This window comes from Gossypium raimondii, chromosome 11, assembly GCF_025698545.1.
Source record: "Gossypium raimondii isolate GPD5lz chromosome 11, ASM2569854v1, whole genome shotgun sequence".
Taxonomy (NCBI): Eukaryota; Viridiplantae; Streptophyta; class Magnoliopsida; order Malvales; family Malvaceae; genus Gossypium; species Gossypium raimondii.
Genome location: NC_068575.1, coordinates 1,063,111 through 1,088,546, shown reverse-complemented (window position 1 = coordinate 1,088,546; position 25,436 = coordinate 1,063,111). Strand labels below are relative to the sequence as shown.

Here is a 25,436-nt window from a genome sequence, read left to right as displayed (position 1 = left end):
CAACACTTAACCTCTACCCCCTATTTAATTTACTTACTTGACAACCACATTGCGTGTTTAAGCTCTCTCCAACACGACTCCAAGAATCTGTCAACAGCATAGGAACCAGATATTACCATTTTTCTTGACATATAAATTGCAACTCTTGAAATACTGATGACATATATTACCATTTTTCTTGAGTTGGAATATTTTGGCAGATGAAAAAATGGTAGTTGAAAGTATGGCCTCTGCTTCTTGTAATATATGCTATTCTCTGCCGAAGAAGAGAGCCAAAATCTAGCAAAAATTAGGATTCGATCATCAGAGGGACTCTTCAACAAAGAAAGAAAGAACACATGTGCATGGAGAGGAGGATTTCATGGGAGTACAATGCCATGGACAGGTCAGCAGTGAAGAATGCATGTCCTGCTTTTTGGCTCTTCCATTGAACTCATGCTGAAAAAGAAGAAGCTTAGTTAGGGGGTTATATTAGATCATTTGAAATTGTGAGATTTTTATGATTTAAAAATGTAAACCAATTAAGTAATTACCACCTCTTTTTCTGCATCTAATTTCTTAAAGTTGTCAAATGCCTTCAGAAATATCCAGCACTAGGCCAATGGGTTACTGCACAAAATTAACAAAAATATTATGAAAAATGAGTAGTATTTCAGTAAGGAAATTAATGAAAATACTAACCTGAAGGAATGTGAGCAATCTTATACCAATCGGCACCAATGTCCTTCTGACACCTTTCTTCCAACTGAGGAACCTTATGTATATTTAACTGTTGCAAATTGGTTAGGCAGCGCATCTCATCCGGAAGCGACGTTAAATTGGGCCAATCAACAAGAGAAAGAATTTGCAGATTTGTTAGATGTTGAATCCACTCCGGAAGATGCCGACACTTTGGAATATTTTCCAGTGCTAGGGAGCGTAGTCTTGTATGATCTTGGAATATTTGGAAGCCAGCTGCTGATAGCTCCAGCTCCTCGCAGTTCATTACTACAAGCACTTCAAGGAAAGTGAGATGTTGGAACACAGGAAAGAGTGACCTCAATCCGCTGCAATTCCGAATTTCTAATCTTTTCAATTGAACAAGATGTTGAAGCCCTAGGGGGAGAGACACCAGCTGTGGAATATTAATAATCTCCAAATGAGAGAGATTCTTAAGGGCTTGCCATTCCATGCCCTCTAAATCAACCTCCTTGCAATCTTCTATTGTTAATTTTTTGAGGCCGGTGAAATGTTTCAAGTACTCATCTAGCATGTGAGTGTCCAATCCCTCAATTTTGTGTACATGGAATGCTTTCAATTTGGAGAGAGGAAGAGAAGATGTTGAACTTGATGGGGTCGTACCAGTGATGTTCATCTTCATGGTCTGCTTTAACGGCCTTGAACTGGTCTTCACCAACCTTAGATCATCATCGAGTGAAGGATACAACGGCATTGAATTCAAAGGGCAATTTGCAATTTCTAAAGAGGAAAGACAAGGAAATGCCATGGTTGATGTTCCTATAACTGTTGTGTCATCCTCGTTATCATCATCAATCGACCTTTTCCTCCACCAACTCTTCATATTTGGGCAATTCTCGAGCCAAAGAGACTTAAGCGATGGGAAGAATGATTCCGTTTCTCCTGGACTTCCTTTTGGGCTGTTATCATCCAAGTACTCCAGCTCAGTTAAATCAACAATTGACAGCTTTTGAAGACAAGGCAATTGCGCAAAGGACGGGGTTTGTTTGAAATTACTAGGACCCCGTATTCTAATCACGACGAGGTTTGTGAGCAAAGAAAGCCAACTTGGAAACTTGGCATCACCCCTCCATCCTCCAATAAAGAGCTCCTTGAGATTAGGATGTGGCCGGAGGTCTTCAAGTGACTTGTCATCATCATCATCACCACCATCATTATCATCATTATTCCATTTTAAAACCAACGATCTCAAATGTTGCTTCTCTTTCAAATTAGCAGTCTTAAACTCCTCTTTTGCATTTTTTACGAATCCCAAATTTGTTATTTCTAGTTGTCCCCTTAAGTTGTTAAGCCCACTCAATTCACTTAGATCTGCACCGTCATGTGAGCCATCTTTATCCACTACAAACATGCTTAACGTCTCAAGGGAAGTCAGCTTCCCTATTCCACGTGGCATATGAGTTAAACTATAACAATCTCCACACGCAAGATGGGTAAGATTCACCAATTTTTCAATCTTCTTCGGCAATTCTTCAAGCTCCCAACATAAACCAAGTTTCAAAACTTGCAAATTTTGTATCTTGCAAATACTCTTTGGGAGGCTCTTAATACTAAAATTCACAGAAAGATTAAGGTATCTCAAATGTTTCAACTTATAAATGGAGCGTGGAATCATCTTAAAATCTAAACCATTCATTTCCAATACACGCAAGCATCTGCAATTTGAAATTATAAAATCCCAAGTTTCATCACTCAAATTTTGATCTATGTTGTTTGGAAAGTGTAACAAGGTTCGCAACTTCTTTCCCTTAAACAAAGGAATTAATGAAAGATCAATTGATATGTGGCGACATTTTTCACCAACCTTGCTTGCAATTTCATTTGAATCTACAATACTACTCTCCGTCCCTGCTACTGATTCAGCTAGATCATGCATTAAATCATGCATTTTACATGTTAGTCCTTCCCACGAATATCCTTCTCCTACTTCTTGGAAGAAACCTCTTTCGTTTAAATCTTTAAAATACACAAATCCAATCTCCTCGAGAGATTGACTTGGATTCAATTGCTTTACAAAGCCTTGTGCAATCCAAAACTGAACAAGAGTTTGTACACGAATTTCATGATCTTTTGGATACAGTCGGCAATAAGCAAAGCAATGCTTCAAATGGGATGGGAGATGATCATAGCTCAACTTAAGTGTAGCTAGAATTTTACCTTCGTTTTGAGCTATTCTAGTAAATTCGTTATCTTTGAAAGAACGCCACTCCTTTTCAGTTTCTTTGAAAGATAACACACCAGCTATCGTCCTTATGACCAAGGGAACCCCCCCACATCTTTCCAAAATCTGTTTCCCTATTTTTACAAACGTTGGGTTTATAGATCTTTACTCCAATGCTATTTCTTTGAACAAAGACCAAGCATCGTCATCAGACAAGCCTTTCAGAACATAAGGCTGACATTTACTAGTAATCTTTGCTACTCTCAAAGAGCGAGTAGTTACTATGATCCTACTTCCTTTAGCCCCACCTACTAATAACTCTTTTAAACTAACCCATTCTTCCCACTCCTCATTCCAAATGTCATCCAAAACAAGCAAATATTTTTTCCCACCGATTTTTCCTCGAAGTTGGTTTTGCAATTGATCCATTTCGAGTTTTTGATTTGGTGCTTGGCGATTCTTGATTTGATAATGTTTTCTACAATTATTTTGACATCAAAAACATCTAAACGCACACAAACATCATCAACTCAAAATGATTTTGACCATTTCATCATTATACACAAAGCTGCGCCAAAGCGGTCTTCCCTAACCCTCCTAACCCCACAATTGGAATGATGTAAACATTCTCTTCACTTTCAAACTCTAACATGAGTTTTAAAAGAGCTGCTTTATCATCGTCTCTCCCTGTTGGTGCAACAATAGAATCAAGCAGACTCAGCAAGTATCTTGTCGAGCAAGCCTCGAATCTTGCTGAGCAAACAAACAATTTCGAGTTAAAGAAAGAAGAAAATAAGCTGGGGAAATTTGAGAGAATATTGATGAACAAAAACTAATTTGATTCATGCATAAAACAATGGCTTGAAGCCAGTACATAACTCAAGCATAAGGCTTGTCAAAATCAACAAGTAATTACCTACCTCCACTAATTACATAGAAACTTGAAATCTTAGCTTGTAAACTTATACAAAGCGTGTTTACAGCTCATACATAAGCTAATTACATCAATCGAAAGCTAACTTAGTTAGAAATGAACTAACACTCATTTCATCAACTAAATATAACAAAATGAACAAAATGAGCTTGCATCGCAACCCTTGCATCTGCTCCACTTTGCTTGGTCTTCATGGCTCAGATGGAATCGAGTGTTGGCTTCATGTGACCAACTTCAACACTCCTCCTTGGTTAGCATGGTGCAAACACCTAATTTTCTTCTTAAATGCTCAAACCTTGTGACATTAAGGGCTTTAGTCAAAATGTCGCAAGTGGTCCTCTAATTGCAAAGTGAATTAGCTTCACTTCTGAGCTTGCTCCATTTCTCGAACAACATATAGCTTAATGCTAAAATGCTTTGTTCTTCCATGGAACACAGGATTTTGGCAATTGCAACAATAGATTGATTGTCACGAAGATCTCTGTTGCTTCCCTTTGATCCATATTCAAATCACCAGATTTTCCTAAGCCAAATGGCTTGGTTGATGAGACTTGTGCCGCCACATACTCGCTTCAGAGATTGTGCCACCGGACTTTGCTTCTTCGAGCTCCAGCAGAACATAGTGAACCAAGGTTGAAAGCATACCGAGGTGCTTTTCATGTCATCTATCGATCCAAATTAGTCACTATCGGTGTACCCAACTAGATTTAGATTTCCTTTCTGCATTGTACCTTAAGCCATAGTCCAAAGTGCCTTTGACATATCTCGAGCACTCTCTTGGCGACTGAAATGCTTCTCATTGCAACAATGCAAGAACCTTGAGAGCAATCCTACAGCATACATTATGTCCGGTCTAGTGGCGATTAAGTATAGCAAACAACCAACTAGACTCACAGAGGTAGTTTCACATACCTTCTCAAAGTCTCCTTGGCTCGATAGTTTTCTCCAACAACAGAACAGTGTTTTAGTTGGTTTGTTGTTTTGCATGGAGAACTTGGTCGAATCTTTGTGGCAAAGCTCTTCGACTTAAAAATATCCCATTCGTGCTTGAGTCACCTCCATTCCAAGAAAATAGGACATCTCCCCAAGATCGACATTTCAAACACCTCTTGCATCTTGGTCTTGAAATTAACCAAGATCGCCGATCTCCTCCTGTCACCAAGAAGTCATCAACATATAGGGACACAATGAGTTGTGTTTGTGTCCCTTGCTTCTTAACATACTGATGTTGGCTCACTCTTGCTTCGATTGAATCCCGGATCACCAAGTATCCATCGATTCTCATTGCATGCAGCCCTTGGAGCCTGTTTTAAGCCATATAGGGCCTTCTTCAATTTGTAGACCATATGCTCTCTCCCATTGTTTCAAACCCTTGTGGTTGTTCAACATAGATGTCTTCATCTAAAAACCATTCGAAAGGCTGATTTCACATCGAGTTGATGAATTTTCCATTCGAGCTGGGCTGCTAAGGCAATCAGCAGTCTGATGGTGTCGAGCCTGGCCACTGGTGCAAAGGTCTCCAGGTAGTCCAAGCCATACCTCTGACTGAACCCCTTGACAACCAACCTTGCTTTCAGTTTGTTCAAGGTACCATCAGCATTTTGCTTGGCTTTGTACACCCATTTCACCCCAATCACCTTCCTTTTGACTGGCCTTTCAACCAATTCCCAGGTCTGGTTCTTCTCAATCATGCTGATCTCCTCAGCCATTGCCTGCTTCCACTCTTGCTGAGCTTCAGCCTCTTCAAAGTTACTTGGTTCAGCTATGGCTATATGAGCCCTTTCATAAATCTCAGTCATTGATCTTGTTCCTCTGACTGGTTCATCATCAATGTCCATTTCAGGAACACTTTGTTCTGGCTCAGCTTGGTTTGTTGTAAGTTCTTCAGAAACTTCCTCAGGTTCATGCCTTTCCCAGTTCCAACATGACCTTTCATCAAATACCACATCCCTGCTTACTGACACTTTGTTTGTTGAAGGATCCAAGATCCTATAGCCTTTCTTAACAGTGCTGTAGCCCACCAGAAGACCAGGTCGAGCCCTTTCAGACAATTTGTCCCTTTTAACAGCAGGTACATGTGTGTAACATATGCATCCAAAGACCTTCAGATGAGCCAGTGATGGCTTGAAGCCAAACCAGGCCTCGAATGGAGTCTTCTGATCCAAAGCCTTGGTTGGAAGTCTATTTTGAATGTATGTTGCAGTGTTAATCGCTTACGCTTATAGTGCTTTAGGCGATTCTTCGAATCATTAAGCACCGCCATATCCATTAAGCTCCTATTCTTCCTTTCACTTACACCATTCATTGAGGTGTATAAGTGTTGGTAAGTGGTGTTTGATGCCCGCCTTATCACGAAGGCTTGGAACCGAAATGAGGTGTACTCGGTCCCATTATCGACCTTATGGTCTTGACTTGCACTGTTTACATCTCTCAGCAGTTTTAAACTTCCAAAACACAAGGGCCACTTCGATTTACTTTTTAAGAAGTAAAGCCAAGAATATCTAGAGAAATCATCAACAAACAAGATGAAGTACTGTTTCCACTTAGTGACTTAGTCCTCATAGGGCCACACACATCGGTGTGCACCAGTTGGAGTTTTTCGAGGCTCTCCGTGCTTGATTCATGGAAATGGCAATCGGCTCGCTTTCCTAGTCGACACACTTCACACACATCATCATGGTCCACCGAGTTGATGAAGTTTTCAGCCGTCTTCTCGACCATTAGGGCCATCGATCCGAAGTTGGCATGTCCCACCTTTGATGCCACAACTTAGATTCATCCGATGTGGTTGTGTAGGCAATGTCGACTTCTTTGTCCGATCAACCACAAAGCTCTTATCACCATAGGGATCGCCATCGCTTTGGATCCACTTGGATCACCGATTTGGCAATCGCTTGTCCTTGAACACCATAGAGTAACCTTTCTCCAAAGAATTGAGCTATCTTTGAGTAGGTTTCATCAATTTCGAGCACCAGAGCACATTTGAGATCATTTTGGCACCTGTGGGAGTGCATATCAGCACATCACCTTTGCCTTCAGCTTGAATAAAGTGCCCATTACCAATTTTGACTTTGGTTCTACAGTTTCTGTCTAAAGACTTGAAGATTGCAGCATCAGGTGTCATGTGATTGGTGCATCCACTGTCTAGGAGCCAACCAGATGAGAGCCTTTCCTGAGCAGCTGAGCATGACACAGCAAAGACTTGCTCCTCTTGGTCACTGTCCTCCTTAGCTACTCGAGCCTCAGCTTTCATCTGTTGAGACTGGTTCTGTCTTGTTTTGGTCTTGCTCTTGCAAACTCTCTCAACATGACCCTTCTTCTTACAATGCTGACACACAGCATCTGGATTGAACCAGCATTTTTCTTCTGGATGACCAGCCCTTCTGCAGTGCTTGCAAGTTTGACCTTCTCTTCTCGCAGCATCATTCTTTGGCTTGTCTCTCCAGGCCTTCTTGCCTTTGTAGGCAGTATTTGTCCTTGCTTGAAAGGCACCTTCTTGATGCTCTTCCAGTCTACTTGCTCTCCTCTGCTCTTGAGCATATAGAGCATTGATCAACTCAGTCAGGGAAATGGTGGACAGATCCCTTGAGTCCTCGAGAGATGAGATTTTTGCCTCATACCTCTCAGCGAGTTGCTATTACTTTCTCCACTATCCTAGCTTCATTAAACTGCTCTCCAAGGAGCTCGATGCTATTAACCACGACCATAATCCTGCCGAATATTGCTTGATGCTTTCTTCTTCTTTCATCTTTAAATTCTCAAATCTCTCCTCAAATTCAAGAATCATTCTCGCCTTGTCCTCTCTGTCCCTTGAAACTCTTCTTGCAACTTATCCCAGCTGTTTTGGTGATTCACAGGCCATAATCCTTGTGAAAATCACATCCGACCTTTGAGTTCAATGCAAGACATGGCCTTGTGCCTCTTGGTCCTCTCATCAAGATCTTTGCTGATCCGAGCCATTGTTGGATTGCCTCTAAGTGGTTCCGGTTCAACATCCGAGTTGACCACCTCCCACGATCATAAGCCTGCAGTAAGTCTTCATTTTGACCACCCATATGTGATAGCCTTCTCCATTGAATACTTGAGGTGCAAATGGTGAAAAGCTTGATGAAGCCATGGATTTGTATAACAGTCCCTTAAGAAATAAGCTCTAGATACCAATTGTTGGTGCAACAATAGAATCAAGCGAGACTCAAGAAGTATCTTGTCGAGCAAGCCTCGAATCTTCTTGAGCAAACAAACAATTTCGAGTTAAAGAAAGAAGAAAATAAGTCGGGAAATTTGAGAGAATATTGATGAACAAAACTAATTTGATTCATGCATAAAACAATGGCTTGAAGCCAAGACATAACTCAAGCATAAGGCTTGTCAAAATCAACAAGTAATTACCTACCTCCACTAATTACATAGAAACTTGAAATCTTAGCTTGTAAACTTATACAAAGCGTGTTTACTGACTCATACATAAGCTAATTACATCAATCGAAAGCTAACTTAGTTAGAAATGAACTAACACTCATTTCATCAACTAAATATAACAAAATGAACAAAATGAGCTTGCATCAGCAGCCCTTGCATCTGTTCCAGCTTTGCTTGGTCTTCATGGCCTGTATGGAATCGAGTGTTGGCTTCATGCTGACCAACTTCAACACTCCCTATTATGTTATCTTTAAAAGAGTGCGTTTGATGCCTCTTTTTGGTCATGAAAGAGGTTTCCATGGGGCGGTCACGCTCTACCAAATTGAACATCTTGGCCTCACTTCCGATCAAAGTTAGCCTCGCCTTAATGGCCTTAATTTGACGACCCATTTTGAGACTGCAAGCAAACTGGTTTGAGCTTGAGAAGAAAAGGCGTACCTCTTTCGTCAGCTTGCTCCCACCCAATAGATCTTTCCGCAAAGCTTCGGTAGAGAAATCATCAAGCAAGTCATCGGCATCATAAAGTACATCTTTCAGCTTTTCAAGCCAATCTCTGACGCGATGGCTGGTCACAGATCGCTCTTCTGCGTCAAGAAGCACAGCTTTGATTGTGGAGACGGTGCTTTTGAGGTCGTCGAGGTCATCTTTGACATTCCACCACAGTCCAATTTGAGAGAGAGTAAAGGAGCTCAATTTAGTAATAAGCTCTACGGCGAGGTCGAAAGCAATTGCTTCGGCCATTGCTGGTTCAAACTGAAATCAAGCAAAAGAGTGTTTGGTTACTGCAAGAGGAGGACTAAAATGAAAATGATTGGAACAAGATGAAACACAGATGTGGATCCATACACGCGGAGACTAAGAATTTTTATAGGTGTTACCATCCACCCTGCAAGTAGTATAATTAAATGAAAATAATGTTGATTGGTGGGAAATGTTTGACACAAATTTGTAAATGGAGACAAAGTTGGGATGATGACACTTCGGGTGCTCGCACAATTACATCAACTTGGGCAAAATTTGTGAGTCTCGATCCCTACAAATAATTGAAATTAATGAAAAAGCTATGAAAGAAAAGAGAAGAAAGTGACAAATCCCATGGAATCCAAGGTGTTTCGATTGAGGCCAATGCATTCGAGTCTTAAATTAAGTATTTTATTTCTATTTGAGTTGGAATTTAGTTCGTAATTTAATTTAACAAGATAAAAATATATAATATATTACTAAACATAAATTTAATTCGATCAATAGTTCAAATTCAGCTCAATAATTATCGAATCAATTTAAATTTATTTATAATCGTTAAATTATTAACATTAAAATCTCATTTAGGCCTCTCCCCATGAAATTTAGCTTTAATTTTTCCTTTTAGTAACTTGGTAACAATTATTATTATCATGTCTATAACCATATATAATGACAATTGTTACTATATCCATTATTATTATACTCTACTCTTATTAATAATGTTTTTATATTGATAAGTCTTTTAATTATATTTGTTATTAATTTTTTATATACTATTAAGAATAAAATAATAATATGATTTGATTTTGTGTCAAATAAGTGTCTCATAAAAGTTTTAACCATTTCTTTATATTATTAGTGTGGAACTTTGATGACGAAAATCTCGAACACATGAACAACAATTTGAACAGAGAAAAGAAGAAATAGGACAAGGCTCAATTATCTTTCTATTCACCCCCTACTCTATGTGCAAATGAGTTTAAAGTAAATGAACCTCAAGGATACATGAACCCTAGTAGCTATGAGCGTTTTACATTAACGAAAATAGTCCACTAAGAACTAAACAGAGTATAACAAGAAAATCAATTTTTATAAAAAATTTCAGCAATATTATTTTATAGAACAATCTAAGAATGGTAAAATATGGTAAAATATTCCTAAATTATGCTTGTATCGAATATCACTAAATTATTAATAAATTTATATTTTAATTATTAAATTTTATTTAATGCACGTGCAGTTTATCTTATTATTAAAATTGTTGAGATAGGTGAAATGTGTTTATCATCAGTTCTTTTATTAGTTTAACTTTTATTATTGTTAATCCTAGTGGTGTTTATGAATTGTTATGGTGAGATACTTTTTATTGTTAATACTCTAGTGTTTATGTGTTTTTCTTTTTATTATTTTTATTTTTAGAGTAAATATCAAAATTATTTATGAACATTATTGTGATGTGTGATTTGTAATTTGATACATAAATTTTAATTTTGTATAATTATATAAATAAAACTTTAACTATGATTCAATTGTATATATGAAAATGCAAATGTTAAAACACACCTATATTACCCGTAGAGTTTATATAATATTTTAAAGATGCCACCACCCACCAACCCACTAAGTAATAATTAAATAAAACGTTGCTAATTTTATATTAAAAACTTAGTTAAGGGACGGTCTTTCTTTATAAATTTTCTGCACTTTTCAACGTATTTTTCTTGAACAGCATCACATGACATGATGCTATATATGAATAAAGAACGACAAGTTGGGCAGAATTATCAATTGTATATCTTTTTTAAAGGGTAAAAGTGGGATTGGCTGAGAATCCAATTTAATTTTAGTGTTAATTGAAAATTCAATCACAAGTTTTATCTTTCCAAATATAGTTTATACTATATTTTTATTATTAATTACGGATATTGGTGATGTAGGTGAGCGTGTTAATATTTGTTATTAAGGGTAGTAGCATTTTAATTATTCTAATATACATTTATTTGTTTATTGTAAATGGGGTGATGAGTTTTATTTGTTTATTATAGGAAATTTGGCCCCATTCTTTTATTTATAATTGTTTATTACTTCTCTGTTCCATGCGCAATCATATTGCCATATTTGTTAAATTTTATTTATACTTTTGCTAAATAAATAACTTGATAGAGGGTTGTGAGATCCAAACTTATATTTAAAAATCTTTATTTTGGTTTTTTTTTTTTAAGAGATAGACATTGCGCTGTTTGATGAGCCTGCATTGTATTAGGTAGTTGGTCAGGTAAAGGCTGACCAAGCCAATGATGCTTAGCTGGTCTTTTCGGATGATCAGCCACGCTGGGACTAAGACACAACTCGGACTCCCACGGTGGGCAGCAGTGAGGAATCTTGGACAATGGGCGAAAGCCCGATCCAGCAATATCGCGTGAGTGAAGAAGGGCAAGGCTCGCTCGTAAAGCTCTTTCGTCAAGTGCGCGATCATGACAGGACTCAAGGAAGAAGCCCTGGCTAACTTCATGCTAACAGTCGCGGTAAGACTGGAGGGGGGGCAAGTGTTCTTCAGTATGATTGGGCTTAAAGGGCACGTAGGCGGTGAATTGGGTTGAAAGTGAAAGTCGCCAAAAACTGGCGGAATGCTCTTGAAACCAATTCACTTGAGTGAGACAGAGGAGAGTGGAATTTTCATCTTATAAAGTTGTATTAACATCAAGTTAAAAAGAGCTTGTTGATTCCGTATTGATAGACATACAGTTGAAAGTAACGAATTGATCATTTGTCGTATTCGATCTACCGAAGAATACATTGGCATGTCCAAGTAAGGAGTTAGTTGAATTTTATAAAGGGAAATAACAATCAGATCTAAACAACTCGCGCAGTTGAGGCCGTTGGTTCGAGTTGGACCCTTTTAGTTAACAAGGCTACTAGAGAGCTAAATTGTGGACGCATGTTTCGTGGTTGTTCATTCGGTAAGGATTAGTTGTTGGGCATTCCGCAATTAATTTACACACGGAAAGGTTGACGGTCTGAGGCTTCCTCGATTCGTATAACTGGCTTAACGATTGAAGGAGAAGACTTGTTATTGAGGATTGATTCAAAGTTGAAGCAAAATCGAGCTTGAAGCTAGAATTTAATCATATTGGTTTACTTAATTTAATTTCGTTTCTACTTATTTTTACTGTTATTCAGTTCCAATATCTTTATTATTTTTACTCTTATTAGATTTAAATTCTCCTTTTTATTTTTGCATAGACCGTCGCACCTCATGGGCACCTATTTAATTTTTCCATCCATTTTGAGATGATTTGACAGAGAATGTAAGTTCAAACTTCTCCATCCATTTTGAGGTAATTTGACAGAAAATGCAACTTTAAAGGCTAAAAGAGGAGAAAAATTAAATGGAGGGCTAAAATAACTTTTTCTATTAAATTGGAGGACCAAAAGAATCATTATGCCAAAAAATAATAATTTTCTTTTTGGTCATTTTCTAGTGCTATAATTCAAGATGGTGTGGAATTATTACATCAGCTAATCTTATTATTATTATTATTATCATCGTGGTCATTATTGTTTTTAATATCATTAGAGCGAATGTTATTGTCCAAACAAGGATAGCTTAAATATAATTTATTCAACTTCTTATAATATATTAGGGCTCCTCTAAATGCTCATTTGCCTCCGATGAGTAGAGTTGAATAAAAAAAACTAAAAAATTCAAAATTGATCTGGCTCGAGGTGTTTAGAAAATATATAGCATGCAAGTTAAAAAATCACAACCGCCCAAAACCAAACCAAATTCTATTTTTAAAAAAATCACTCGGTTGAAGTTAAATTGAATATTTTATTTCTATTTGAGTTGGAATTAAGTTCGTAATTTAATTTAACAAGATAAAATAATATAATATATATTACTAAACTCAAATTTAATTAGATTGATAGTTCAAACTCAGTTCAATAATCATCGAATCGAATTTAAAATTTTTTAGTTGAATTCAGTTAACATATGAACATTAATATCTTATTTAAGCCTCTCTCGCCAATATAATTTAGCTTCGATTTTTTCTTTTGGTAACTTGGAAACAATTATTATCATGTCTATAATTATATATAATTATAATTCTCACTATCCATTACTATTATACTATACTCTTAATAATAATATTTTTTTATTGATGAGTCTTGTTAATTATATTTGTCATTAATTTTTTATACAATATTAAGAATAGGAATAAAATAACATGGTTCGAATTCGTGTCAAATAAGTGTATGATAAAAGCTTTAGCCATCGCTCCATACTATCAGTGTGGAGCTTTGATGACGAAAATCTTGAACACATGAACAACAATTTGAACAGAGAAAAGAAGCAATAGGACAAGGCTCCACTATCTTTAAGGTTCTATTCACCCCTTACTCGATGTGCAAATGGGTTTCAAATAAATGAACCTCGAGGATACATAAACCCCAGTGACTATGTGCGTTTTATATTAACGAAAATAGTCCGCTAAGGACTAAATAGAGTATAATAAGAAAATCAATTTTTATATAGAACAATCTAAGAATGGTAGAAAGAATTTTTATAAGAATTCAAGAGACATTAACTTTCAATAGGTGTGTTTTTTTTAATAATCATATCTTCAAAAGATACATAATTATTCAATTAATATATTAAATAAACATAACTATTCAAATAATATTGCTTGAATAGTTATAATTCTTTGTCGAAAAATCAAGTGATATGTACTTTTTATATTTAATAGATTTAATTTATTATTATGAATAGTTATAACTCTTGATCAATAACCAAAAATATAATTTCTAATTAATTATACTCTTTTATTTATAATTATTGGGACAAGATAAATATTTGATAATTTTCCATCACATACAAGTCAAGACATATTTGCTATTAATAGTAGTATTTAATTTTTCCTTAAAATATACATATATTTATTAGGAAAGGATCAAATTTTTTATTAAGGATAAATATCAAATTTATACATGAATTTTGGTTTAATATGCAATTATCTATATGAAACTTGAATTGTGGTTCATATATATATATATATGAAACTTTGATTTTAATTCAATTGTATATATTATATTAGATTATTATAATTATTTATATATTTAATATATAAAAAAATAAAATGAGAGGTTGATTTGGCATATCCCAGGAGAAGTTGCCTACAAAAGAAAAAGTTAATATTTTTGGACTTAATATCAAGGGTGATTGCAAATGTGGCACAGAGAGCTGTTGAGGAGTTGCATAATCACTTATTTTTTGGCTTTAATTTTGCAAAGAACATGTGGTCATAGGGATGTGTTGTGATTAGGCTATCGTGGAGTTGAATGGGAAATCATTACTTATATCATCATCAATATTGCTTGTCGAAACTGCTTTTTTGAAAACAAAAATTTTAGTTGTCGACTCTAAAAAATAAAACTGGAGTCGCCACCGATCCTTTATTAAGGTGTGATCGGCCCACCTTAAAAATAATTTTAGACTGCGAAATTTGAGAAAATAGGTTCGGGAGTCAGTTACGCACAAGGAAGGATTAGCACCCTCGTAACGCCCAAAATTGGTACCAAATTGATTTTTTTAATGCCTTGATGTCGAAAATTTGAAAAGATTTTAAAAGGGAACTTTTTATTTCATGAATGAATCAAAATAATAAGACATTCTTATTTCAAAGAAATAAAACACCACACCCAGTGAGTTAGGGCACAATGTTTCTAAATCTTCAAAATACCCGAATATTGCCTTTTGTTTCTGAAAATTCTTATTTCGAGAAGTCAAAATATCAGGACCAGTAAGTTAGGACCCAACATTTTAAATCCCCGAGAATAAGCTTCATTTGAAATTTGTGAATTTATCGCAAAACGAATACTTGGCTTTCTAAATTCATCAAAAAATAATCGCGATCCAGTAAGTTAGGACACGATCTTTCACGAGAATCATGAATGCCAAATAGTTTGGAATTTATAAAATAGGATGATTTAAATACTTTGAGAAAATCAAAAGATATATTGTTTAAAAGGGATGCTAAAAAGGGTTAAGGTATAACATGAAACGGATATTCTAATTTCAAACATATATGAATAAATATTTACGAATGTATATATAATTAGGTATAATATACAAATAAATTTACAAATATGTATACGCATATATATCTAACACACATATACAGGAATACATGTAAAAAGAAGGAATGGAATAAATCAAATAAACAATATAAAAAACATGTAGTGAAAAGAAAATAAAAGTATAAAAATATGCACATGTATATATTTACAGAATAAAATGTATAGTATATAGGTCTATTATAAAATGCGTATTTTGAACTATAAAATATGAAAAAACATGTGTATTTAAAACATGTATGTGTACATATACATGTATTTGTAAAAAAAGTTTATGAAGGATAATAAAAAAACATATATACATATTACAAAAGTAAAGAAAATCTGAAATTAAAATATAAAATGAGCATATGTATAGATATAGAAACTAAGAAATAAAAATAAAAATAAAAGCATACGTATAAAGCATGTATGAGTGGACGTACCCTGTAACATGCATACATATATACTATAAAAACCATGCCAGTATACTAGATAAAAAAATTGCACACATGTATTAAATAAAACGATGCATGTATGTTATAAAATAATAATAATAATAATATCAATGATAGAGTAGTATAACAAAAATAATAATAGTAATAATAAGAATAGTGAAACAAATTTTAAAAAAATTAAATTGAACTAAAAAAGAAAAAAAAAGTGAAATTCGAAATAAAATAAAACAGGACCATATTGAGTGCGCGCGCAAGTGTGGAGGACCAAAAGGGAGATTATCTCCTCCTTCCAAAACGCTACGCAGCAAGGGACCAAATTGAAACAAAAATAAAATGTGTGGCCCAATTTTTTCAAAATGCAGAGTTGTAAGATTAAATTAGAGTTTATCATGAGTTGAGTTTAAGTATAATATTAATTCATTTTATATTTGTTTAAATTCGGTTTGAGTCAAAATATAAGTTTAAAATTTTACTTTAAGTTCGTCTAAATTTGTATATAGTTAACTCATGTCAATTTTAGACCCGCCATACTATTTTTAAAAAAATTAAAATATATTTGAATTATTTCTAACTTAATATTTAATAATTATGTATATATTTTTATTGAAATTTTATATATAGTCATATTAACATTATAATAGTACATAAATTTATTTTTATTTGTTACAAATTACATAACATATAAAAAATAATGTAATATAAAATATTGCAAACTAAAAAATTAGGTCAGCCCAAACTTACAGTTTAAATGTTCAATCTCAAGCCCAACCTATATTTTAAGCGGACCTTTTTTTTTTTTTTTGCTGGAGCCTATTTTTTAAACGTAATATATTTATTTAAACTTTCACAAATTTTGAACAAGCTTTTGGACTTGACGAAAAACCCTATCCATAAACAGATCTAGACTGAACTAAATTTACTACATTCTTTCCCTTTTATTTCCCTATTATTTTGGGTTAATAGTACATATCTATTAAAACTTTATTGCTCCTATAGGGATGATTATATATTAAAGTTAGACAATGATCGTACAAAGCTATTTTATTCACAACCAAGTCAAGAAATTGTCAATCCATACAATCGTATGCTTTTTCAAAATCTACTTTAAAAGATAGCACCTCCCCTTCTTTGCTTTTTTGAATATAGTCCACAACTTCATTTTCACTAAAGCACAATCCAGAATCTAACAATCTGAAATAAAAGCAAAATTGACCTTCATTGATGGTCCTGAATGAAGCTTTGAATCTATCTAGTCAAAAATTTTCGGTATAGTAAAAATTTTTAACATCAAATAAATAATAAAATAGGGTGGGCATCAATAAATAAATAAATAAAATCTGAATTTTACTGTATGGACAAGTCTATTGAGAAATTTTTTAAAATGATATTTTAGCATATATATGGGTTAAAGTACTTAGGAAGTCCCTCTAACATTAAATGAATCAATTTAGTCCATATACTATTAAAAAATATCAAATAAGTTCAAATTGTAACGGAGTTAACATTCACTATAGCACATTTAACATTAACATAGTTAAATATTTTCAATACATTTTAGACAATAAATGTTAACTTTGTTACAATTTAACCTTATTTGATCTATTTTAATAGTATAGGGACTAAATTGACCGAGAGGGTTATTTGATAAGTCCCTATAATACAGGGACTTCTCAATTCTCAAGTACTTTCAACATTATATATGTATTTCAATCTTATTTTGGAATGAAATTGAACAACTGAAAAAGGTTAGAGTTCAAAAACATTATACAGTCCCGATGATTGTCACAGATTTTCATCTAGTAATAGTCGTAGAATAGTTGCCGATCAAGAAGTTGAAGCAATTGTTGTGAGATCTCTAGTGAGTTCAAAAATTCTCTTCTGAAAATGGTGGCTATCATGTAATTAGCAGTATATTATTTCAATTTTGGTGAGAATTGTATTCTCACTTAAACGCTTAATGCCATTTGCTTAATACTTTGTGTGTGTGATCTTTTGATCTGTTCATAGACAGAACTTTTCATGGTGGCTAAGTTTCTTAGGGGATAAATTATTAGTAGTATTATTTGTTTCTGCAGTGAAATTGTGATGCCTGTATTTTAAACTGTGAGGTATTTCCGTATTTGTTGATGTAGTGGAGTTTTGGTAGATTTAAGTGCTCGTTTGCTGTACTAAGTTGAAATTGAATGAATGCTGGCCTCATCCAATGTCCAAAACTTGATGACTTCAACATTTTGATGCCTTAATTTGAGAAGACTAAGTTAGAGTACTATAAAACTTTCTAAGAATGCTGATGAGGCATAGATCTAGTGATCTAATATAATTGCAATTGATAGTATGGTAGTCTAAATGCTTTAGTAAGAGAGGAAGATTATGTCATGCTACTCCATTCTCGGTTTAAATCAGTGCTCTATATGAAGAAAGGTTGATGGGTGTTAGTTCTTTTGATGTCTTGTCTTTGATGGATGTTTGAAAAATGATTCAGTTGATATTCATAATGTCTATCACTACAGTTTCCCCTTTATGTATAATATGACTGCTAGTTTGTCGGTCTTCGTATATTATATTCCTTTTTCTTATTGTTTTCAACACGATAACAACTGAGTTACTAGTTATTTTACTTGATTTTGTCATGGCATTTCAAAGATGACCTTAAGGACCTCAAAAGCACCATCTTCACAATCAAAGATGTGCTTCTTGATGTCGAAGAACAATCCATGACCAGCACTCTCATCAAAGATTGGCTTGAAAAGTTAAAAGATGCATTTTATGATGGCGATGATTGGCTCGATGATTTTTGTTGAAGGTTGGTAAGCATGTAGCAAAGAAGCAGACAACAAGCAGGTCATGAAGATTGACCCATGCAGAAGCTGCTGCAGCAAGCACAACTGTTCCTTTTTTGTTCATTTTGTAACCTTAAGTTGATGTAATGTATTTTAGTTCATTTTGAACTATGTTAGGTTAATGAATGATGTAATTAGATGATGAATGAGCTGTAAACTCAGCTTTGTCCATGCTTACAAGTTTTGTTTTTCAAGTTTCAATGTATTAGTGGTAGTAGGTAGCAATTAGGTGACCACATACCGATTTTGATAAGCAAATTACTTGATTTATGTATTGGCATTATGCCATTGATCAAAATGAATGAAATCCATCAGTTTTTTGTTCTATTACACTTCACTTTCTTTGCTTTCTTTTCTCTTCTTTTCTTTTCATTTTCTCTCGATTTCTTTTGTTTCTTCAGCAAGCATTGAGCCTTGCAGCTCAAGCCATAAGCTGAACTTGTCTGTTCTTTGTTCCTAACACCAACAATTTTTCTACTGAAGTTTTGCGGAAAGATCTACTGAGCAGGAGCAAGCTAATGAAAGAAGTATGCCTTTTCTTTTCAAGCTCAAACCAATTTGCTTATGGTTCCAAAATGGGTCATCAAATTAAGGCCAGGATGTTCAACTTGGTAGAGTGTGACCGTCCCATTAAAACCTATTTCATAACTAAGAAGAGGCAGCGAACACACTCTTTTGTGAGTAAAGATGAAATAATATGGAGGGAAGATGATAAAGCAGCTTTTCTAGAACACATATTAGAGTTCCAAAGTGAAGAGAAGGTTTATGTGATTCCGATTGTGGAGTTTGGAGGGTTAGGGATGACTACATTAGTACAGTTTGCCAATGAAGTGGTCAATGATCATTTTAAGTTGAGGATATGTAAAGATTCCAAACTGGTCATCTCGGAAGCGATCTTAAATCGGGCAAATTAGAGAGATAAAGAAATTGCAACCCACTCCGGAAGATGCCGACACTTTGGAATTTTTGCCTGCGATAGGGAGCGTAGGTTACAATGCCATGGACAGATCACAACTCCACTTTCTATATAGTTTCAAAAATTACTCGGGGGCAGAAGGCAATGGGAGCCACAACTCCCCTTACCCCTCCCCCTTCCAAATTTGGGAAATTCTCATTAAGCCTTCAATTTTTTTGAAAATTTTAATTAAACTCCTCAATCTTTTTAAAATTTTTGAAAAATTTAATTCCACATTTCGCTACCTTTCGTCTCTGATAGCTTTAGTTTATTTGAATGCTTGGAATTAGGCTTTCACATTGTTACATGGTTGAAAATTACTTGTATTTTGATAACGAAAACAATGGGAAAAATAACAATTAGATGCTTGGAATATTGGCTTGTGCCATGATAGGCCTTTATAAGGTGTTATTCAACTTGTAATTTGATGTGTGCCAACATAAGCATCAACAGACAAGTCATGTATATACAGCCAGGACATCGACATCTTTTGGAAGCATCATAATTGAACAATGTGAAATACCGTCTAAAACAATTATTGTCTCATAATCAATTGTGCATCCCTGCATTTGAATACTGTTTGGAACATTAAAAATGTGTTTTTTCCTGAGTTGGTACATATTATGCAACAAGGAAAATAAAGAACACAATTAAAATGTTCACGCAGTTCTAAACTCGTCCTACGTCTGCAGGGCTTTGCCCAAAAATGAATCCACTATGAACTTCATAGTACAAAGAAATGATTTAAGCTTAACCCCTCAAACACTTGATGCAATCTCACTTTTGTACAATTAAGTAAATTCTCTCCCAACTCATTTTAGCTATGCAAGTGAAAATTCACATTCAACACTCAGATGGTTTTCCTACTATGAATCAAGCTCTTAATAAGCTCAATGTAAAGTGGAATAATAAATTTTCAAATGCAATATGTCTGGCAAATGTCATGCTTGAACAACGACTCTTCCAAAAGCATCAATGAACCTGAAAATTATAAATGCCAACATAGAATATGTTATAAATCCCATTATTATCAGCCTTATATTTGCACATATGTGTGTTTAGTATATTGCTGTTGATATATAAATAATGAAACATTTTATCAACTTCATCCTCACCACCAAATATTCTGAAGCATCTTCCTTTTTTTCCTGTTTGGACCTTCAATAACAAATCTGTTTGGAATTCCAAACAGCTAAAAGAGTGCCCTGCATCAACGAATATTATGAATTTGAATACCTCCAAAAGCCTGTCAATAGCAGTGGTACCATCTAAGATAGTAATCAGTTGGCATATATTAAGAGAAAACATAAATATATATAAAGATACAATAGGTAAGTGCTTAAATGAAGAAAGCAGAGCATATAGTCCAACCATTTTGAAGGCTTCATAGGCCTCTCTCTCCACATCAATGATTTTTTAGAATTAAATTAGTAGAAGCAATTGTCAAGTTATTATTATGATTTAAAAATAAAAAGCAAATAGATAAATTAGCACCTCTTTTTATGCATATAAAATGATTGAAATTCACTAATGCCTTTATCCAATGCCTTACTGCACAAATCAGCAAAAATATTATGAAAGATGATAAGTAAAAAGTAGGATGAAAACAAAGGGATTTTAACAAGGAAATTAACAGTATCCAACTTCAATGAAAAATGGCATCAGACCCCTGACTTGGAGATTCAATATACCACTCTTATTTTTCTTCAAAAAAAGATAAGGTCATCAAAATAAATAAATAACAAAGACAGACCAACCTGATTCACAAAATGCAGGGGATGTGAGCAATCTTTTGCCAATCAGCGCCAATGTCCTTCCGACATCTTTCCTCCAACTGAGGAACTTCATGTATGTGTAAATGCTCCAAACTGGTTAGGCAACGCATCTCATCCGGAAGAGATGTTAAATTGGGCAAATAAGAGAGATGAAGCTCTTGCAGATTTGTTAGATGTTGAAGCCACTCCGGAAGATGTCGACACTTTGCAATATTTTCCAGACACAGAGAACGTAGGCTTGTATGATCTTGGAATATTTGGATGCCAGCTCCAGATAACTCCAGCTCCTTACAGTCCTTTACTTCAAACTCTTCAAGGAAAGTGAGATGTTGGAACACAGGAAGCAGTGACCTCAATCCATTGCAGTTCTGAATTTTTAATGTTTTCAATTGAACAAGATGTTGAAGCCCAATGGGGAGAGACACCAGCTTTGGAATATTATCAATCTTCAAAAAAGAGAGATTCTTAAGGGGTTCCCATTGCATGCCCTCTAAATCAACCTCCTTGCAATCACTTATTGTTAAGAATTTGAGGCTGGTGAGATGTTGCAGGCACTCATCTAGCGTGTGAGTGTCCAACCCCTCAATGTTGTGTACATGGAAAGATTTCAATTTGGAGAGCGGAAGAGAAGAGGTTGAAGTTGATGGGGCCTTAGCATTGATGTTCATCTTGATAATCTGCTTTAACGGCCTTGAACTGGTATTCGACAACATTAGATCTTCATCGAGTGATGGATACAGTGCCATTAAAGTCAAAGGGCAATTTTTAATACCTAAAGAGGAAAGACAAGGAAATGCCATGGTTGATGTTCCCATAACTGTTGTGTCGTCCTCGTTGGAATCATCATCGATTGGTTTTGTCGTCCTCCACCAACTCTTCATATTCGGACAGTCCCAGAGCCAAAGTTGCTTAAGTGATGGGAAGAATGATTGTGGTTCTCCTTGACTTCCTTTTGGACTATTATCATCGATTGGTTTTGTCATCCTCCACCAACTCTTCATATTCGGACAGTCCCAGAGCCAAAGATGCTTAAGTGATGGGAAGAATGATTGTGGTTCTCCTTGACTTCCTTTTGGGCTATTATCATCCATGTACTCCAGCTTAGTACAACCATGTATCTCCAGCCCTTTAAGACAAGGAAATTGCGCAAAGGATGGGATTTGTTTGAAATTACCCCGATATATTCTCATATAAACGAGATTTGTGAGCAAAGAAAGCCAACTTGGAAACTTGGCATCACCTCTCCATCCTACAATACAGAGCTCCTTGAGATTAGGATGGGGCTGGAGGTCTTCAAGTGACTTCTCATCATCACCATTACCACAGGCCCATGCTAATTCCAACGATCTCAAATGTTGCTTCTCTTTCAAATTAGCAGCCTTAAACTTCTCTTTTGCATTTTTTACGGATCCCAATTTTGTTATTTGTAGACGTCCCCTTAAGTTGTTAAGCAGTCTCAATTCACTTAGATCTGCACCGCCATGGGACCCATCTTTATCCACTACAAACATGCTTAACGTCTCAAGTGAAGTCAGCTTCCCTATTCCACGTGGCATATGAGTTAAACTACGACAAGAATAACACGCGAGATGGGTAAGATTCACCAATTTTTCAATCTTCTTTGGCAATTCTTGAAGCCTGCAACACTCATCAAGTTTCAGCGCTAGCAAATTCTGAATCTTGCAAATACTCTTTGGGAGAATCTCAAGACCGCTATTATAAGAAAGATCAAGGTACCTCAAATGTTTCAACTTACAAATGGAGCGTGAAATCTTTTGAATACCTATAGAATCCAATTTCAATACACGCAAGCTTCTACAATTTGCAATTATCAAATCCCAAGTTTCATAGCTGAAATCTAGACTTATTTTGTCTTCAAAATGTAACAAGGTTCGCAACTTCTTTCCCTTAAACAAAGGAATTAATGAAGGTTTAATTGATATGTGGCGACATTTTTCACCAACATCGCTTGCAATTTTATTTGAATCTACAATACTACTCTCCATCCCTGCTACTGATTCAGCTAGATCATGCGTTAAATCATGCATTTTACATCTCATTTCTTCCATCAAGTCTCCTTCTATATCTTGAAAGAAACTTCTTTCGACTAAAGCTTTAAAATACCCAAACCCGATCTCCTCGAGAGATTGACTTTGATTCAATTGCTTTATGAAACCCTGTGCAATCCAAAATTGAACAAGCGCTTGTACTTTAATTTTGTAATCTTTTGGATACAATCGGCAATAAGCAAAGCAATGCTTCAAATGAGACGGGAGATGATCATAACTCAATTTCAGTATAGGTAGAATTTCTCCTTCAATTTGTGAAATTGTAGCAAGTTCATTTTCTTTGAAAGAATGCCACTCATTTGCAGTTTTCTTCAAAGATAATGTACCAGCTATCGTCCTTATGGCTAAGGGAACCCCACCACACCTTTCCGAAATCTGTCTCCCTACTTCCACAAAGGCTGAATTTGTTGAGTCTGCATGTCCTTGCTCAAATGCTATCTTTTTGAACAAAGACCAAGCATCATCATCAGACAAGCCTTTCAATTTCAAAACATGGGATTGACATTTATTAGTTATCTCCGCTACCCTTAGAGATCGAGTAGTTACTATTATCCTACTCCCTTTAGCCCCACCCACCAATAACTTCTTTAGCCTAGACCACTTTTCTGGGTCCTCATTCCAAATGTCATCCAAAACAAGCAAATATTTTTTCCCATCAATTTTATCTCGAAGTTGTTTTTGCAATTGATCCATTTCAAGATTTTGATCAGGTGCATGATGAGTCACAGATTTGATAATGTTTGCTACAATAGCTTTCACATCAAAATCATCTGAAACACACGCAAACATCGTTAAGTCAAAATGATTTTTGACCATTTCATGGTTATAGACAAGTTGGGCCAAAGCAGTCTTCCCTAACCCTCCAAACCCCACAATTGGAATGATATAAACATTCTCTTCACTTTGAAACTCCAACACGAGTTTTAGAAGAGCTGCTTTATCATCATCCCTCCCTATTATGTCATCTTCACGCTCAAAAGAGTGCGTTTGCTGCCTCCTTTTAGTCATGAAAGAGGTTTCCGCGGGGCGATCACGCGGAATGAAGCCAAAAGTGTTGGTCTCGCTTTCAATTGAAGCTAATCTCGCCTTAATGGCCTTCATTTTCCGACCCATTTTGAGACCATAAGCAAATTGGTTTGAGGTTGAGAAGAAAAGGCGTACCTCTTTCGTCAGCTTGTTCCCACCCGATACATCTTTCCGCAAAGCTTCAGTAGAGAAATCATCGAGCAAGTCGTCGGCATCATAAAGTACATCTTTCAGCTCTTCAAGCCAAACTTTGACGAGATTGTCGGTCACCGATTTCTCTTCTGCGTCAAGAAGCACAGCTTTGATTTGACAGACAGTGCGTTTGAGGTCGTGGATGTCATGTTTTAGATTCCACCACAGCCCAACTTGAGAGAGAGCACGAGAGCTCAACTTAATAATGAGCTCTGCGGCAATGTCGAAAGCAATTGCTTCGGCCATTGTTGGTTCAAACTGAAATCAATGCAAAAAGTGTTTGATTCGTGAAAGAGGAGGACTAATATGAGAATGATTCCAACAAGATGAAACACAGATGTGGATCCATACACGCGGAGACTGAAGTATATTTATAGATGTTACCATCCACCCAGCAAGTAGTATAATTAAATAAAAAGTAATTTTAAGAGATTCATTAATATAATTATTTGTCTATGCAATATGTCAAAGTAAAATGTAAGAGGTTGATTTGGCATATCCCAATATATTTTGTTATAGTTTGGATGGTCATTCTTGTCAAGTTACCTATCATTGGCAAAGCTTGGTAGAGACTCTTAAAATGGTAAATTTTTAATTTAAACCTTTTATAATTTATAAAATTTTAAATTAATAATGATAAAATTATAATTTAATCCTCTAAAAATTTATAAAAAATTAATTTAACTCTTTAAAAATTATAAAGATATACTACTATAAAAATATATAATTTAATTCCGACTAAAATTTTTTTTAGCTCGGCTACCGTTGCCTATAAAAGAAAAATAAATTTCGTTTTCCACACAATATGTGGAGAGATATTGGGTTTATGTCAGCTCCATGGGAATGTATTTTATTGGAATTGAAGGAAAAATCATTACTTATACCCTTATGAAGATTGCTTCCAATGCTCATATCTATTTAATTATTTTATTACACATAAAATTGTTTATTGTGAGTTGGATGCTTTTGGTTTGATTATTTAAGATATTTTATTTTTAAATATATTCTTAA

At 35.1% G+C, this 25,436-nt stretch overlaps 1 protein-coding gene across 11 annotated transcripts in view; it reads right to left on the bottom strand.

Moving 5' to 3' along the window:
- Nucleotides 1-324: 324 nt before the first annotated feature.
- LOC105761687 (putative disease resistance protein RGA1) overlaps nucleotides 325-25,436 on the bottom strand; it is an 87,207-nt gene continuing 62,095 nt past the window's right edge. For 2 of the 11 annotated variants that reach the window (XR_008190996.1, XR_008191037.1), the window contains 2 exons: nucleotides 20,479-20,568; nucleotides 20,031-20,344 (listed from right to left, as the gene is read on the bottom strand). Coding sequence is in view for 2 of the 11 variants with exons in the window: in XM_052623990.1 (XP_052479950.1) it covers nucleotides 578-609; nucleotides 682-1,195; nucleotides 21,432-21,647 (762 nt within the window). In the remaining 9 variants the exon portion in view is untranslated. The other 9 variants (XR_008191014.1, XR_008191023.1, XM_052623990.1 and 6 more) reach the window with 8 other exon arrangements.